Source organism: Notechis scutatus, chromosome 3, assembly GCF_049901735.1.
Source record: "Notechis scutatus isolate UNSWTSFEM ecotype Mainland chromosome 3, rNotScu1.2, whole genome shotgun sequence".
Taxonomy (NCBI): Eukaryota; Metazoa; Chordata; class Lepidosauria; order Squamata; family Elapidae; genus Notechis; species Notechis scutatus.
In genome coordinates this window covers 31,772,714-31,792,355 of record NC_142011.1, presented here as the reverse complement: position 1 = coordinate 31,792,355, position 19,642 = coordinate 31,772,714, and the positions used below count along the sequence as shown (strand labels likewise).

Below are 19,642 nucleotides of genomic sequence, written 5' to 3'. Positions count from 1 at the left end.
GCAATTTGGCAGTTTGAATCTCACCAGGCTCAAGGTTGACTCAGCCTTCCATCCTTCCAAAGTGGGTAAAATGAGGACCCAGATTGTTGGGGACAATATACTGACTTTGTAAACCACTTAGAGAGGGCAGTATAAAGCAGTATATAAGTCTAAGTGCTATTGCTATTCAGTTATTCCTGTCTTTTAATAGTCCCAAACAGGCCTGAAATAATATTAAAGGCAACTCACTGAATCCTCCATTGTGAACACTCAGTCTATCTATCTATCCCCTATTCAAGGTTGAGACACTGATGGTTGGCACTTAACTCAGGCCTCATCACAGAGCACAACTCACCATCAGTATATTTAGTCTTCCTCTAAATTTACTAACTATATATTATTTGGGAGCAGGATAATACCATTTTTGATTCCCTGGCATGCAAGACTCTCAATCTTCAATCTCAAACTACTGCTACCTATCACACCTCAACAAATATACCCCCTACTTGTCAGATAAACATGCAGACTATACTTATGTGTTTGGAAATGGAAAAGTACAGACTTTGGCCTGCCTGTTCTGTGATTGCAAAATCAATCTTTTTGTAGCCCAGATTTCTGCAAAATACCATTATCCAGTGTCAAATACTGAGCTATTCTACCTGAAGGAATATCAGCAAGGAGGTCTTTATACCTCTTTCTTTCCACAATTCCCTTCAAAGGGTCAGAAATCTGCTAATCAACTACACTAGCTCTTTCCTCCAATTTGTGAATTCTTAAAATAGGAAGCACACATTTCTGGGTCTCAGAGAGACTTACAATTTGATTTGAATGTGAACATGTCACAAATGTTTAACTACCTTTGATTTTTTTTTAAATAAATTTTATTGATTTTACAATTAAAACAAACCAACAACACATACATAAATGAAAGAGAGAAAAAGAAGAAAGGGAGAAGAAAATAGAAAGAAAAAAAAATAGCTACCTTTGATTTTTAATGGAAAGCTTGAACATAGAATAATGCCTTACTCAAAAACTTATAAATCATTTTTCATGATTTTTGGATTATGTATCGAGATGAGCTATTAATTTACCTTGAGGATCCTGTTTTTTCCTACTTGTCAAACCCAACTGTTTTTCAATACCTTCATTACTGCAGTCTCAATCTAAACTTTTTCTAAAGTTCTAAAGTTTTTGTTTTCATAAATTTGACTATTAGGAATACTGTATTCTGCAAAAGGAATTTAGATGGATCCATTAAAGGTAGAACTCATTCTGTCTTTGAATTCTCTACTGTATCATCAGAGATACATAGCATTTTCTGGGTTTTGCCAAATGTTACAGTAGATGTATGTCTAATTTTGTTTAACTAGCCATACTATTGACCTATTTTATTAAGAAAGTGAGATTCTTATGGCTAGCAACTCTTTATTCATGTCATACAATGGTTTGCTTCTGGGAGATTCAGATCTATCTATCCCTTAGCTCTTTTAATTTTGCTTTGAGAGCTGTACTTTTATTATACACTCCAGAGTTTGTGGGCAACATCTTTCTCAGCATTTTCTTTTCTAGGCAATTCCTGCCAAATGAAAGAAACAATATTTTTTTAACCAAAACTTTTCCCTGTATAGAAGCTTTTTGGCATGCCTTATTGAAGGAGAGCTCCAAACTGATCACAGGAATTTGGAATACCTATAGATTTTTGAGTAGCTCATGCAGTGCTTTTTTTCAAATGTCTTACTTTCTAGCTACAAAGCAAGCAGGTTGATGCTTTCTTGTGTAAGCCAGCATGTTTTTACCCTTCAACCCTCTTTCATTCTGCACCTGGAGAAGTTAGACATTCTTCCTCTGGCACAGGCTTATCCTATGAGACTCTTAGACCAATTTGAAAGTCCTTTCCTAACTAACTGAATCTGTACTCTGTAACAGCAGGATGTACATGTGTGGACTGAGACACAAAACTTCCATGGGGACCGACCATCTCCTCTACTCTTGCCATGAATGTCTACTTACCCATTCTTCAGAGCTTTTTTTTTTGTTTTTCTCAGAATGTCAACCAGCTCCTTTACAATCTCATGCTTCCAACAGCAGCTCCTAAAACTCTCTGCTGTAATAATCAGAAGACATTCTGCTTTCCCCATTGCTATTGGCTATCAGGTTTGGCTTTCTACCAGATTTCTCTCTTCCATGAGATCTCTATACAGAGAAGCCAAAATACCTACCATAGGTTTTTGGACCATTTCCTGCAATTGCACCCATCAAATCTCTTGGCATTTTTCTTGCAATTTCCAGACAATTGAAAATATATTATTTTCTAAAATTACTGTTCCCTCCTGGCTATTCAGGGAATGAGAGAGAAATGTGTTTTGGAATCTCAACACAAGAGAAGTAGTGTGTAATATTTGATTCATTAGAAGGACCACCCAGATGTTGGCCATTCTTGGGAGGCAGCAGACTATGTTCTTGTCCCACATCTTCTATGCTAGTTGGGAAAGAGGTCAAGAAGGAATCAAGATGGTGAGACCGCAACCTGAACTTTTCAGGCCAGTGGAGGTAATCATATCAATGTAAATCAGAAGTCTTCCAAGATAACAATACAATGGCCAACATGAGAATAAAAGAAACCTAATAAAGCTAGATAGATTTCCTTATAGGGCTTGATATCTGTACACAGCAGCTGGCAAACCTTTTATGTAAATGACTTCTTTTTCCTGTCTTCAATAAAAGAACAAATCTTTCCTAGTTTTGTCTGTGAACCTGCTGCTGAATAAGCCAACTCCTGAATAAAGATTAAGCGTATGGAGAGCTAAGACTTACAACTGTGCCTAGTACGATGTAATGAATTGTTCTGATTCTCTTCACTATTTTCTGGATATAGTAGATGTTTTGCAGTACAGAAAATAGCAGGATAAGACAGAGTAAATCACAGGGATAATACAAAGCCAGAATCCTGCAGACAAGTATTGATGTCAGAAGCGTTTGAAATACTCAGTGTCTCAGGCCTACTCTATTATTTTAAACAGGACACATAGCCAAATTAGGCTTCATATATTATACACTTTTACTGGATTGTCCAATATGTGTTTAACATGCAGATCTTTGTTCAATAATAATAGCAAAAGTCACTATATTCATCCAATAGGTCAGAATAGAAAGCCTCTCCATGGTGCTTAATATGTTAGTCTCTAATGAAGTTTTCCTATCAAGCTTTATTTTTGGCTAAGTAAAAATAGAGAAAGAAGTCTTGGATTGGGAAGTACACATAATGAATTGTTTAGTTAGTTGGGATCCTACAAATATACACCACACCAATTTCAACTTCATAAAGCAGATTCACACTTTCTGCTTGGCCCACTGATAGTAGAAAGCATTCATTGCTTCCTGAGTGCAGACTTGGCTGAGGTCGTCCTCTTCCTCCCTGTCCCAGGCAGCAAATGCATCCCACACAAGCGTTTACAGCTTCAGTTCAAAATTGCTCTCTTGCAACCTAACCCCTTAAAACACTTCAGAGCAGATGATCTCCACTGCTTTGTTTCACTCTAGTAGCAGCCCCAGTTTCAATTGACTGCAGTGCCTGGCACTTCTCCTCCTTCCCGGTGCCTGCTCATGCCCTAGACACTGTGTAGGTGCTTGCTATATTCTCTGCTGATTGGCAGGGGCTGTTTTTAAAACAATCTTGTGATTGATCCAACAGTGGCCTATTAAATCAATGCACTATTCTCAACTCCCAAAGGTCATGCTCACTGAATCTTGACATGTTGCTGTGGGGACTCTTGGTTTTTGCTCAACTTTTGCTCAGGTTTTTGCCTTTTGCATTTCCACCCCCTGACCACAGTAAAGAAAGCTAAAACGTCACTATAAGGTAAAAAAAAGAAAAAAAAAAAAAAAAGAAAGAGTCTCTGCTAGTGTCTTGGGAGAAAGAGCGGGAAGAAGGGAACTAAAGGCACGCATAGGTAAGTGCAAACATGTGGAAAGCAAAGGAATTAATGATTATAAGTTTAATGAGAAGGAAACAATTCCCCCAAAGAAAAGGCAGGTGCTGGTAGATCACCAGTGGGGCTCAGGAAGGCAAAAAATGGAGAGGGGGGGCTGTGCCCCTCCCCTCCATTTTTTGCCTTCCTGGATCTCAGGAAATCCTCCTGGGTGAAGCAGTAAGACAAGCTAGGGGAATCCCAGTACAGCTGATCTTATGAACAGCTGATTGTCGGGAGGGAAAAAAATAAATAACTTAAGGGGCAAGCGTCAGGCAGGTGGGATAAGTGAGCATTGGACAGGCGGGGCAAGTGAGCTTGTGGCAACTGGGCGACCAGGTTGGGTACGTGGCCAGCCAGAACTTACTACCAGTTTAACGACCCATGCCAAATCCTTGCTACCGGTTTGCCTGAACTGGTGCGAACTGGCTGAATAACACCAGATCACTCCTATATAGGAGCCAGACAATGAGGCTTCCTATAGGGCAGGGGTGTCAAACTTAGGTTGTCACAGTGGTGTCACGTGATGTATAGGGACTTTTTTCCCCTTCACCAAACGGCATGGGCATGGCCAGCACGTGACGCATCCAGCCAGCAGGCCGGGAGTTTGACAGCCCTGCTATAGGGAAGGACAAGAAACAGGAATAATTGATTAGGTCTTGCAGTAGCTGTATTGCAGATTCAGCATCAGCCCAGTCACATTGCCAAGCCATTGCATCCTAGACTGTTCTTTCTGAGGTTGGTTTAAGAAATAACCAAGACAACAAGCTTAGGCTATGGTGCAAACCCGTCCTTAGCTAAACTGAATCAAAATGTTCTTTATCCAACATTCACATGATCGCAAGAAAGTCTCAAGCACAGCACCCACCTGCAAGTACTGATACGCTAAATCTTGATGGCAGGATTTAGATTTCAACAATGCTTTGTCGATGGTAGCTGAAGCCTTTTGGCACATTTCTCGGGCATGGCTGAGTGTGAGAGTGGACCAGGACCCTCTTTTGATGTAGTTTGACTCACTGTTGATGGGGATGTTGGTGCAAGTGGTGATCTTGAGGTCATTATTGCTCTTGGACGATTTCAGCATATGTTCACTGATTGTGTTATAAGCATGCATAAAGTATTTAGGCTGGCTGTGATCAGGCTGCCTGCCAAGGGTCATGAGGCCCATAGGGTTACGATAGTTGCAGGTGTCACTGTCCAGATTGTCGTCTGAGCTCCACCAGCCTGATATGTTGGATCTCGTCCTGCGTTTAGTCTCTGTGGTTTTTGCACGGTCTTTACTCTTGCTCCTCCGGTTTGGTTTTGAGTCCTCGGTGCCTTTCTTGCCATTTACACTGCCTTTAGAAGCACCTTCCAAGGACTGTGACTTAGCAAAAAGTTTTTGGACTGAATGAACCAAGTGCCGTATTTTCCCGGGGTTTTCATTCCGGTGTTTGGCATCTGAACTTCTCCGGAACTGGAGGGTGCTAAAACCATCCCTGTGGATGGGCAGTTGTTTTTCAAATTGGTCTAGCAGGTTGGCAGGGAGTCTGTTAATTTTGGTGGCTTGGGCATGACTTGGAAAGGGGTTCTCATCAGGAACCTCAAAGTGAGAGTTGTAATGAATACGTGGAAATGTACTGCTATTAGAAATCTGGTTGTTGAGGGGAAGGAGGCAGTCACCGTGGAGAGAGTTGGGCGTTGGGAACCGAGGGTCCATTGAGTAGGAATCTGTGGGACTAAGAAGATAAGGATTCCTATCTTGAGTGGCATAGAGAGAGTCTTGAGGAGAGTCCAGGTTATCAGATAGATGGCGGCTTCGGTTATCTCCTAACCCCTTCATGGCGCTGAGGTATCCTAGAGCATTGCTTCTGTAAGATGGCACGGAGGATATATCCACTCTGTTCCTTGTCACTGTAGCTTGACTGGGAGGTTTTTCTACAGCCAAAAAAGATACAGAAAGAGTGATTAAAAGATCAAAAAATATGTTCTCAGGATCTATCTACAGAAATCTCTAATAAGCACAACTACAAATGAGTGATAGAAAGAATCATTTGAGAAACCAAGAGACCTCAATTTAAATAGGACAATGATTTAAATTATTGCATTTGATAATCCATTCCCCTTTGAAAATCTCACTAGGGTACCTGCTTCATTTCCTAGGGAACTCAGAAGAATTTCCAACATACGAAGTTGACCAGATTTACAAAATTCAGAATATTTATTTCTATCCCATCTTTTTAATTATGTTTGCAATTGTTCTGGTATAATATGAATTTACCTTAATTAACTGGGAAGATGAAAATTTACTGTTTGTATCAATATATATAAAGCTATGAATATATATATAAAGCTATCAAGCTAAAGAATGAAATATTCACCTGTTCTACAGAAAAAAATGCTGTGTAGAAATTTACAAATGGAAAGCAGCTCTGGAATTGGCATGAATTGCCAACAATTAATCTGCTTCGTCACTGTTCATTATAAAGAAGTATATTGGTGAAGAGGTGTGAAAAAACTGCATTTTTTCCCAGTAATTTGATTTATACCAAATTAAAATTCAAGAATGTAAACTATACATCAAAAACATTTCAGAAGCAGTAGAACACAGCTTCCAAAATCTGTAAATGGGCATCATATGCTACCCAGAAGCTACCATATGAGGATAAATCATGCATTGACAAGATTGCTTGGAGGTGGGAGATACTTCTAATATAATATACCAGATCCCTTACCTGGATTGCCCTGTGACTATGTAAGACAGATGAGGAGGCGGTGGCTAACTATCTGACTGCAAGAACACAAGCAAGAGGTTGGACAAGGAGACCTAAATTCATTGGTAGAGTCCCATTGCAATGAACAAGGACATACATTCAATTTTGCAGCCACTAAGATTGTTGGCTGAGCAGGTACAAAAATAGCCAGGGAAATAACTGAAGCCTGGGAAACAGGCCCCTTGTCAGTCACCAGGAATGCTGATTTACCACCAGCTTATCAGGTACTTAGGAGCCGAGGACTTGGCAACACAAGGAAACAACAGCCAATGACTTAACAGCTGACCATCAACATCCCAATCAACAACTAAAAAGACACACACAAACAGGCACCCCATAAATACTATACATATAATAATCCAAAGCACATATTTTGATAGAAACAAGTTCCCTGAAAATGGGGTTCAGCATGACTCTGAAAATTTGGAAGACTAATCATCTGGTCCTGCTGACTGACCCAGATTGAATAAAATATGTAGATTTAATGCAGTCTTTCAAATTGAAATCAGTGGTGATAAACAAGATTTAGACCAATAATTACATTGTAAGAAAAATAAATATAAATGAGCTGTTTGTTTCTGACACTGTATACAGATAATGTTTCTTTCTAAATTTTGCAAACTTGAACAGTCTTGTATCACAGTTTTAATCATTGGACTATGAAAAGTCTAAACCTTGAGAAGGGTTTTGCTTTTAGAAACATGCAAATAAAGCTGTTTTTAATCTATGTTTGCATTGGCATGCCAATTGCTTTGGGCTGGCTCCTTTTCCATTCCTCATCATCCTACTGTATACCAGCCACTCCAAGGTTTAGAAACAAACAGCTGTGAGTTCATGTCCAATTCACTACAATTGCAATGATAAGATTGCAATCATAAGATTGTAAGCTTGCATTGATATGATATGAATGACTCCATGGCGTAGGCAGTTGGGTCAACATAGCAATAGGCCATGATTTCCTCTACAGCAAAGTAATTGGACAAGCAGAAAGGTCAAGAGCAACTCAGGAAAATCAATCATGCTTTGATTTCCATATGGATTTGCTTATGAATATGTATATATAGAAGAGAAATAATACAGTTCTCTGTACACAGTCCCACATTTGTAAGAGTGTTTGCAATTATTCAGGCTAAGATAATAGCCATCAAATCTTCACTGACTGCTTCTATCTGAGTAATTAGCTCCTATTCCAGAGCAAGGAGGTTATTTTATGGAAGTAGGTGCATTGTTGCATTTTTTAAAAAGCTGCTTTCTTTAGAAAAATTATGCATTTGGTCATTGTTATTAGAAGTGGCAAATCATTTGCAAAGGATATTAGTCCATGTTGGCTAGTTTACAGAATAATAAGTGTGAGATCCTTGATGTTCCATTAGCTGGGTTGCTTTCTAGTAGACATTTCATTATCGAACTAGGTAACATTATCAATGCTAGAAAGTAGTAGGGTTTGTGCTCATTTTATATGCAAGTGGCTTGCCCTGTCAGTGACGGTGGGAGTGATCTTGGTGTTTCTTGATTAGTCTGTTGTTTACTGTTAGCTTGTTTGTCTGAGTTGGTGGTTCTTTAATTGGGCTATTGTTTATTTCTTAATTGTTAGTCTAGTGTTAATTTTGGTATTAATCTCTGCTCACCTAGGCATTGATTATTGGTAAGGAGACATTTTGGTCTCTTTGTTTCCTTTTTGGCTTTTGGCTTTTCTCTTTTGAATGGTATGTAGTTGTTGTTTATTTCTTTGTCATAAGTTTGAATGGCCTGGTGTAAATGAGGCATATGCTTTATGCAGACTTGGATTTTTTTAAAAATTTATTTTAAATTTATTTGGTTTGTCAATCACTTACAAGATACAGGTATAAGAATAAACATAGTTTTGAATACTTGAGATAGATACTTATAAGAAAAATAAAAAGAAACAATAGGACAGGGACGGTAGGCACAATTGGTGCGCTTATGCATGGACCCTACAGGCCTCTTAGGAAGGGGTTGAGGTCAATAGTAGACAGTCTAGGGTTAAAGTTTTTGAGGTTTGGGGAAGAAACCACAGAGTCAGGTAGAGTATTCCAGACATTGACCACTCTGTTGCTGAAGTCGTATTTCCTGCAATCAAGTTTGGTGCGGTTTACCTTGAGTTTGTATCTATTGTGTGCTCTTGTTTTGTTATGATTGAAGCTGAAGTATTCATTTGCAGGTAGGACATTGCAATGTATGATTTTATATACTATATTTAGATCGGACCGAAGGCCACATAGTTCTAGTTTTCTAGGTCTAGAGTTTCAAGTCTGGTGGCATAAGGTATTCTGCAATGATATCAGGAAAAGCTAGTCTCTGCTCAGTAATAAAAGTAGTTCCATCACCCATATTACTGGACAGGGACTTTTTTCTTCTTCATGAGCCTCCCTGAAATGAATGAGAAGTGATCAAGAGCACAACGTGAACTGTATGCATTAATTTCCAAAGGTTTCTAAAGGAAGTGCTTGGAAATGTGACTCCATTTGTTGCTAGTCATCCTTTGCTATCTCCTCTTGTCAGGACAAAAGTTAATGACAAGAGTTAAAAGATGAATTATTTGGTTTTGCCAATAGAATTTTGTGGCTGCTATCAGGCCACATCATTAGCACAAATGGGCAAAATTGGCTTCCTTCTCTACACAGCATAAAACATAGCACACAATCTATATTAGGATTATATAACTTGTATCCTTTTAAGAGAAAGAGCATTTATTTCAAGTTTTTTTTTACATGGCAGACTAAGCCACTAGCACTGGCAATGCAGGTAGCAGAGTTCTTCTTTAGATTGAACTAACTTTTTAAAAACTCAGCACTTTTAAGGATGGGCTAGATCTATTCAATGAATTAGCTTTCCCAATTCCTTTTACTTGGGAATTGCACCTGAGAGTATAAATCCAAGAAAAAACAAAAGCGAACAAGAAAGACTGTCTGCACCGTTATCTTCTCCTTGGCTCACTGAAGTTATAAAATAGCTATTTCTAAAAGTCTCTCTGAGTCAGATATATTTATGATTTTGTTTCTTGCATGGCAATAGATGTACGAAAGATGGATTACAAAATATTGGATAATCTCACTTGATAATAAATTTGGCTAGAGTTCCCTTTAGCAATAAAATATCCCTTATCATCCTTTACAATAGCAATAGATAATAGGTACACTTCCAGGTATTCTTGAACTGCAGGTGCCCTTCTTTTTATCATTATCCATGCTGGGTAGATTATTTATTTAGGGGATTTTGTCATGCCCGTTTTTTGATTGAATGAGTAGTCTATCTGGTTTTTCCCTTCCTTTTCTTTTATGAAAGCATTTAAATAGATATTGTTTAAATAGATATTGTCACTTGGACAATGAATGCACAATAATGTGAGTGTCTCTGGCTTAATCTGCTTTAGAGCAAATTTTCTGTTTTAATTTGATAATTCTTGACAAACCTATGCTTATAGGTAGCAGATATGACTCAGATGTTAGCATCCATTAGGATAGGTACCTGGGTAATATCTTCTCTTCATGTATATCCCAGTATTTGTACATGGAAATACTGATGATTTAATTTTGGATATCTCAATAGATATGACCAAGGAAGCCTTCTTCAGTCTTCTGCTGCCCCCATTGCTCAGTTATATCTCTTCAGTTGGGGAGTGTTATACTAGGTACCAAAGCATCATAGAACTGATGCCTGTACGAAGTGCATTACTGTACTACAGATTTATGCCTACCAGGCACAGTTTAAACTACTGACTCTAAATGGCTTAGAGACTGACAATCTGAAGGGTCACCTCTGAGACTGTGAATCTGCCCATTTATTGGCATGATAAATGATGACTACTTCCCATTGCCAAAACCTCACCTTTCTGGCACACCAGGGAAGATTTTCTTTCATATGGCTCCTATGGAATGTGTAATCTATGAGATATATATTGAATTTAATTGCATTATATTTTATTACTTGCATTTTAATTGCTATAAGCAACCTCAAGTGTTGGATAGATTTATAGTTGGCTGTAAATGAAACCAGTAAAATAAATATGTGACAAAGTTAATATTTTCTTCTTTATAAACCCCTTTCTGTTCAAATAATTTAGCAGTAAAGTATATCTGTCAATGTTACTCATTTTGGAACTCCCTAGGCTAGGAAGATAATTTTCTTTTAAAAAAATATCAGGATCTCTCTCTCTCTCTCTCCCCCCAGACACACACACACACACACGCACGCACGCATGCACACACACACACATGCACATCATGTTTTGAAACCCAAATGCATACTTTCCCCCGGAGCTGACAAAGAACATGTAACTGCAAAAAAGACTCTAGGCTGACCTTGCTATGGGCCAACATGCTGTAAAATGGGGGGAAATGTTCCCTTATGCGTGAGTTCATAACACAATGTGTTAAAATCCCTGAGAGTCTGTCCAATTGAGTTGCATGACTGGGTAGAAAAGGAAGTTTTATCCAGAAGCAGCTCTAGTCTTTAAATTGAGCTTCCCAAATTCACATGAATTTGAGTAAAGAAAAAAAAATCCAATATCTACAATGAACACAAGAATAAACCTTGATCAGCACAGGATGAAATACATGGTCAAGAAATGCTGTATCAGGAATGTAACAGGAAGCACAGGTTATAACACATTGAGGCTAGGCTAGGTCTTTGCAAAAATATTTTTTTATGAAGTGCTTAAAAGAAGGCTTATTGAAAACCCTGGAATTGACAAAAGGTGGAATTTTAGAGGAGCACTGGCAATGACCATTCCAAATAGTAGACTTAAGGCAACTTTTTGGAGGTGGAATTGGTATACCTGGACGATATCCTAATTTATTCTACCGGAACACTTTTTTACCCTGCTACCAAGGTGATTGGGAATTTTAGAAATGATTGTCCCAACGTATCAGGAGATTTTCAGTTTTCTAAATGCATTTCCCCCTGCAAAAGAAGTCTTTGTTTTTCTCACTCATTTTAGGGTGCTTTAAAATTATTTCATTTTTATCTTTTCCTCTTTTTTCTTGGTATACTAGTATATAGCTATACTATCAACCAACACATAAGAAATGGTTCAGTTGGAGTTTCAGTTAAGGCTTGGAATTTATTCTTATTTTTATTTATTTCTTAAAATGTTTTGTCACCCATCACCCCTATAAGATGACGCTGGGTGGCTTACAAGTTATATCTCAAGTAGAAACATAATTAAAATATTAAAGACTTCTTTTCTGTAGTTTCAGCTCAAAGGAGTTCCAGAATGTATAACATTAAATATGGTACTACAACCAATATTCTTTCAAATTGCAAATTTCTTTGGTTTTATTTGTGTCTTTATTTTCTTCTCTGCAGAAAGCTGAGGAAAAGATCATTCAAACTTGTTATTTCCATGTTTATTCTTTTAATTTGTAAAGGAAAGGTAGGTCATCTACTCCACATTCTTCTTCCTTCGCAACCACAAACACACTTGATGGTTAATGGCAAGGAATTGATGGAGTTGCAATTCCTTGCTCCCTTTGCCTCTGTATAGTTGTATATTCTAGGGAACGTACATTTGCTTTCGTGAGAAATACATTAGCTAGTTCTCAACAGGAGAATAATTCCAAAATTCATACTTGCCTCAGCATCTCTAAATTTGGTGAAACTGGTGAAGATTAAAAAGTCTTCTAAATTGGCTTGATAGCACACCGAGGACCAAATAACAGAACCTTGTCAAGAGTAAAAGGCTGTAGAAAAGTGTGAGCTGCCAGCTTGACTCTTGCCCTTCTTTCCCTATTCCAATTAACACTTTCCTCAGATTGTATGCTTCAACTGTTTCCATACTCTCACACTAGAATTCATTGTATGAGTAAGTACACTTGGCAGCAAGGAGGGGAAAATGAATTTACTGGCTTGTATTTCAATTCTTGTTAGTGCTTTGGGTGTTTCTGAACCCCCAAGGCCAGAGATAATTGAAAAAAATATTCCTATTATCTTCAATTTTCTGCTTCAGTCCCTTGGATTCTGTGTCAATATTTATTCTGGTCTTTACAAAAAAATCTGGTAATCTTTTTGTTACAGAATACCACTTTCTCACAATTCATGAAATTAAATATGGATTTTCCCCCTTTCAAGTGTTATTCTTCCATAAAGAGGTAGAATAAAACTAAAGTGGAAAAAAAAGCTGATGGAAGTAAAGCTTTCAGTACTTTGATGCAAGTTTTGATGAAAGTATTGAGAATTGCATGGATAATTTCACCTGATCACCAAGCATTTTGAGGCAACAACATTCTTTTCTTTTTCTGTAGGTGAGAACAACAGTTGGGTAGCCAATATGACTAGCAATCACTCCAAGTACTTTATACCCTATCCCAGTGGTGAGATTCAAATAATTTAACAACTGGTTCACCCAGGGTTGATATATGCAGGATGAGCCTCCCATGATGGCCAATCTCACCCTGGATGAACCAGTTGTTAAATTTCCACCTTTGCCAAAAGGCTGTTTCCGAGGGTGTTGGTCTCACAGCTGTTTCAGCCTTCTGGACGCAGCTCCTTTAAGAAGCAAAGTTTCCAAGGAACGAGGAGGGGGGTTACTATAGAGACAATGAGTTGATGCTCCCCAGAGCTTGCGCTGGAAGGTGAAGAATTGGGGGGAAGTGGAGGGAGAGATCCAACCTCCCCATGGAGTTCTAGTCTGCAGGGGGTGTTAGTCTGTGGGCAAAAGTGAGAGGGGCAAGGATTTAAGTTGGCAGAACGATCAAAGCTGGGCCCAATGTAGGCAAGACTGTTGGGTTAATTTGGATAGGCAAATTATCCCCCCCCCGCTATCAACAATGGAACAGCCAGCACAACGGAAGAAGGAGTAGCAGGGAGAAGAAAGAGGGAAAGGGCCTTCTTTCATTGTGCTGGCCAGTCTGTTGCCTGTTTCTCCATTGCAGCACAGTGCAGTGCCCAGGATCCATTTTGATAGCTCTCTCTCTCTCTCTCTCTCTCTCTCTCTCTCTCTCTCTCTCTCTCTCTCTCTCTCTCTCTCTCTCTGTAATTTAACAACCAGTTCACCCGAACCTGGGTGAACTGGCTGAATCCCAACACTGCCCTATCCTCAATCAACTATATTTCTGGTAGACAAATGAAGTAGGTTTGTATTGTCACCTAGATTCTTAAAAATAGATATTGTCAGGCACAAAAGATCAGGACCATCCATTAAGTTGCAGCACAAAAGATTTATTCAAGCCGACACACAAGCATCTAGTCAACTAAAATTCGATACTAAATTGGTGCCAGAAAAGGTTAGCAGAATTCAAGAGAGATTCAACTTGGACCATTTGTGGGAAGGTAATGATTCTAAGCTGATAATGTGCTTAATGCCATCCCGCACGGTTCTGCCTGGTCTTTTCATATCGATATATTGTAATAGGGTCCATTTAATGGTTGGATCTCAATCTCAATAGCCAGAACTTTCCAAAAATATTTTTAAAATATACATTTTAAAAATATAAGATTTCTTTTAAAAATGATTTTTATTTGAAATATATTTAATACTTATGATATAAGTAATCACTGTCTATATTAATGCTTGGACATGGTCCTGAAACAGTTTTTTTGGTTTGAATATTTGGGTATAAGCCGTGATGACATCTTATGTGCCATGTCATTGCTGAACAAATGACTTGTACGTACTGTATTATGTGCCTGGTATCAGTCACATTATGATGTAGCAATATATCATTTATATGAAAACATCATGATGCAAATAAGACTTGTTCCTACTTGTCACTCCATGGGGAAAGGGAAAAGGAAATGAGAAATGTATGACATCATAAAGTGAATCCCACGGTTTAAGTACCTTTGTTGAACATCATGATGCAGATTCATAATGGTAGAGTTTGCATTATGATGCCACTACATAAATATCTTATTTTGATGCGGTCTCACTTTGTTCCAGATACTGATATCTCCCATTTTGCTGTCAAGCTTGTGCAATTGTCACTTATATTTCCTCTATTGTAAATAAGGACTTGGAGATATGATAGCATTTGAAAAACAATCCATTTGAATGATATTTTGTTTGAAAAAATTAAACAACTGCCCAGATAGTCTCCTTAATATCATTTAAATGGCATACAGAGCTGCAGGAACTTCAAATGATAATTAATTTTTACCTATACCACTAACAGCATAAATATGACAGAAATAGTATAATTTTTAGTATTAGATTCATCAGTAAATTAAGATATTACTGTAAAGATATTTTTCAATGACATGCATGGAGAGGGAAGAAATGGAGGAAATCTATTTTATTGATCAGTCATTGTAAAGTGCATAATTAGATACAGACATATATTGCTTTTTTTCTCAAATCCACTGGGCAGATCTGAATTTTCTGTTTCTCCCATTACCAGTATAGATTTCACTGCTTCCTGGGTGAGGGCTGACGTCCTCCTCTTCTCTCTCCCAGCCTATTGCCAATGCATCCTGCACACATTTCACAGCTTTGATTTAAAACTGTTCCCAACACGAGCCATCTGAAGCCCTTCAGGGTGGGTGGTCTCTAGCGCTTTTCTAGAAACATCCCAGCTCTAATTGGGTTGTGTTTGGCACTCTTTCCCCCTCCAGTTCCTGGGCTGCCATTTCATCCTGGGTTATGGGTCCATTATGTCACTGAAGTATCCTCAACTTTGGAAGCTTGTGCTCCATTCAACCTGCACACCCCAATCTCCCCATGCACATTCTTTTGGTGTCTGCCTAGGCTGGGTGAAGCATGCTTCCTTTGTTTTCCTATGCCCTTCCCACAGTACTGGAAGGGATTCAACATTTTTTTACTACTGGTTCTGTAGGCATGGCTTGGTGGGCATGGCGTGGCCTAGTGGGTGTGGCAGAGGAAGGATACTGCAAAATCTCCATTCCCTCCCCATTTCTGGGGGAAAGTTACTGCAAAATCCCCATTTCCTCCCCATTTCTGGGGGAAGGTTACTGCAAAATCCCCATTCCCTCCCCATTCCTGGGGGAAGGTTTCTGTAAAATCCCATTCCCTCTCCACCCCACTAACCTGCTTTCCAGCTCCGTTCTGCTGTGCAGGGCAACAAAAGAAGACCCAGCTATAAAATGAATTAAATAAAATAGAATTAAGAAGAATGAAAAGCGGTGAGAAGTTATATAGAAGATATAGAATGGTAAATAAGATAGGTAATGGTATATAAGATGAGCACGAATTTAATTGAAGTCCATATAAAGAGAGGTAATCTGGGGCCAAGCCACTTTCTAAAAAGAAGTTTTATGTTTTTGTGTTTTGTGTGTTCACGTTTGTTTGAGAATTAATAAAAACTCGGAGGAATGTTGGATGAGAATAATGGTAATTAAGTCAGAGAGAAATGTAGATGATGATTATAAACTGGATAAATGTAGAAAATAATAATAATAATAATGAAATTGAATACGAAAAGAGAAATAATGAGAAATTTGCTAAGAGATATTTATATGTCCATATCGAAATGGTGTAAAACAGAATTATGCTGTATAAAATAATATTTTACTTGACTTGTAAAATTAATAATGGAAAGAGGTTTTATGTATTCAATGGTTAATGATGGTTTGTTTGTCTTTAAAATCAATAAAATTTGTTCCAAAAAAAAAAAAAGAAGACCCAGCTAGTCAGCTGGGGCTCGGGAGGCAGAAGGGGCAGGGCCAGTCAGAGGTGGTATTTGCTGGTTCTCTGAACTACTCAAATTTCTGCTACTGGTTCTCCAGAACTGGTCAGAACCTGTTGAATTCTCTGACTGGAAGGCTTTCCTTCGTTCTTTAAAAAACAAGTTGCAGTATAAGTTTGTTGCTGCTGTAGTGTCTGTGAAGCTGAAGTACATTCCTTCCATTCTTTCTTGCAACAATATTTTTATGGGCCTACAGAGGAACCTTTCTACTGAATGGTCAGAATTGTTGAGGCATGATAAGGAAAAAAAGAAAGGATCTGTATTGGTGTCAGATGAGATAATGTGGGAAGAAATCATCCCTGTATACAAATATTTGAATAAACAAAACAAAAAAGTATGCTGTCAGGCCCAAAATCAGGAATGAAATGTGGTAATACTTCCAAGCTGATTTCTTCATAGCTAGCATCTTGCCAGACTGAAGAATCTACTGTCTGGTAGTTGAAGTCCTGGTGTTGCAATGAACAAGATTGTGACTGCCTGGAAACACGGAGAAGACTTGGGGAATTCATCTAGGGACTGACACTTTTCTATAAGGATAGCACAACTGAGTTGGGACAAGCTGCTTTCAATAGGAGATTAAGCAATTTAGGGCAGATCCTCATTTGGGTTGGCTTTGGACATGTGTGTTCACTTTGGACCAAGTCAGAGGTGGTATTCAGCAGGTTCTGACCAGTTCTGGAGAACCGGTAGCGGAAATTTTGAGTAGTTTGGAGAATCAGCAAATATCACCTCTGACTGGAGATTTTACAGTATCCTTCCCCTGCCATGCCCACCAAGCCATGCCCACAGAACTGGTAGTAAAAAAAATTGAATCCCACCACTGGACCAAGTGCATTAATGAGAGGATAGACAGTTAAGTGATGACTCTGTTGGACTTGTGATGTATTTTGGGAAAGTAATGGAAGGACAATATTGTAAGTTGGTTGGGTGTTTCATTGGGTGCCAGCCTGAATGTTGCTGCCATATTTATTTATTTATTTATTTTATTTATTTATTTGATTTGCCAATTGTTTACAAGATAATAAGTATAAATGTATACATAGTTGTGAATACATGAAATGGGTACATATAAGAAAAATAAAAGAATAAGAGAAACAATAGGACAGGGACAGTAGGCACGTTGGTGCGCTTATGCACGCCCCCTACAGACCTCTTAGGAAAGGGGTGAGGTCAATAGTAGACATTGTTGACTTCCTGCATGGATGAGGTTTGTGTATCAGTTCTATTTTTGAAAGAATTTGATTGTGTCATTATTGCAGAGTTTGTCTGTGTAAATGGAGGCAGAGGAGGGTTACATCTAATTTGAAACCCCTCAGGGAAGGGTTGTAGCTCATTTGCAGGGAAGAGATGACACAAAGCATTTGCGGTTGGTCCCTTATTTCATCTCAGGAGTCTTATTACTAAGTCCCAGTAGGAAGATTGTTGGTAACTAGTCTTAACGTGTTGCTTATACATCAAGAGCTCTTTCTTCCATAACTTGGTTGTGGCTAAGCATGCAGTCCTGGTGTACGTTACTGATATCTTGTTAGATGAAGGCAAACAGGTGATCTTCCTCTCTGGTTTTCAATCTACCAACAGACATTCCTGGGGGTGGGGTGATGGTACAGATGTACAAAGGTATCTTGAATATAATCAGGTATTCTGTTGAGCTGGAGGTAAAACCTATGAATTGTGAACCAATTTTATTTATTTATGTTTTATATTTCTGAAGTACCCATCTTCCTTAAAGAGAGACTCTGGATGGTTTACAATAAATATAAAAACATTATATACAAAATTAGAATTAAAGATTTAAAATGCTAGAATTAAAAATTATAAAACTTCTTTTTTAAAAAATATGGAAGCGAGAATAATTAAATCCTATTAAAATTAGCTGGTAAAGGCAAAGGGAAGACTCCCCATGGCACCAACTAAACCCATGACTGCAGGCTCCCTTGGGATCTTCAGACAAGGCCCCAGAGCCGTTTTTTAATCCCTTTTTGAAGGCCAGGAGAGTAGGCCTCCCTCACCTCCCGGTGAGAGACCACAGGGCAAGGGCAACAACAGAAAAGGCTCTCTTCCTACCCTGCTAGTCAGAGTTCTTTAACTGATGGGGGTTTGCAATGTACCTTCTCTGCCTGACTGAGTGGGATTGGCTGGCGTGATGTGATGAAGCCAATTCCTTTGGTAGCCTGTAGGACTTCGTAGGACCAACACCTTGAATCAGACCTAGAAGCAAATTGGTGCCTAATGCAGCTCATGGAACGGAGGTGATATATGTGCCCTTCTCTGAGTGTTCAATAAAGTTCTCATGGCCATACTTTGTACCAGCTGAAGCTTCTAGGAACTTTTCGAGGTTAGCCCCATGGAGACCATATTGCAGTAGTCCAAACACAGATGACCATGGCATGAGTGACTGAGCAGAGAGCCTCCCTATCCTGGAAAGGGTGTAACTGGAGCACAACATGGAGTTGAGCAAAGGAGCTCCTAGTCATGGCTACCACCTGCCATGAGCTCAAGAGGACCTCCCAAATTACATACCAGATCTGTCTGGGATACTGCAACCCGATCCAATATCAAAGATGATAAATTCCTAGATACAGAGGGGCCCACCCATAGCCACCCATCTTACTAGTGTTTAAGCTGAAATGTTATTCCCCATCCAGGCCCCCATAGCCTCCAGGCCCCACAAAAGAATATCCACTGTATCAATCTGTTGCCTTGCTGCATACCCAGTAGAATTCCTATCTCATCTACTTGGCTAAGACCATGCAGTCACTGAATGGAAGTACAAGTTTTAATTTTGCCTACCTGACAAGTAATTACTTTGGATAAGTGGTTTAAACATGACTGCTGGCTTTTTTCTTTTCTTTTTGCAGGAAAAAAATGGAGCACAAAAGAAATTAATAATGCTTGAACAAACAATTCCCAACACATCTGACTAGGTAGAGTAGCAATGTACTGAACCATACCTACCCATAATTAATTACAGTATTGCTATTAATGTGTTTTTTTTTTATTGAGAATTGATGCTTGTTTTACTAAGTCAGGATTGCCCCACTCCTAGCTTGCCTTCATTTTCTCATCAAGAATTCCAACTTCCTTTACTTGGAATTTTCTCCCCTTCCCTTCCTGTCATGGAAAAGGACTTCAATCTCTTAATGGCAGTTCTGTTTTTATTCTCTAGAAAGAAATCTGTTCTGGCACAAGCATTTTCTCTCCAAATGGAATTTGAGGTGATGATTGCCTTTAAAACCCAGGATTACAACCCAGTTATCTTTGGGGTTGTCTTCTCTCTGTG

At 38.7% G+C, this 19,642-nt stretch overlaps 1 protein-coding gene across 2 annotated transcripts in view; it reads right to left on the bottom strand.

Moving 5' to 3' along the window:
• Positions 1–19,642, bottom strand: part of DLGAP4 (DLG associated protein 4) — a 398,191-nt gene that overhangs the window by 134,816 nt on the left and 243,733 nt on the right. For both annotated transcript variants that reach the window (XM_087959401.1, XM_087959402.1), the window contains exon 3: positions 4,816–5,864. In XM_087959401.1, the coding sequence (XP_087815527.1) occupies positions 4,816–5,769 (954 nt within the window). In that variant the 5' untranslated portion in view covers positions 5,770–5,864. The remainder of the gene's footprint in view (positions 1–4,815; positions 5,865–19,642) is intronic.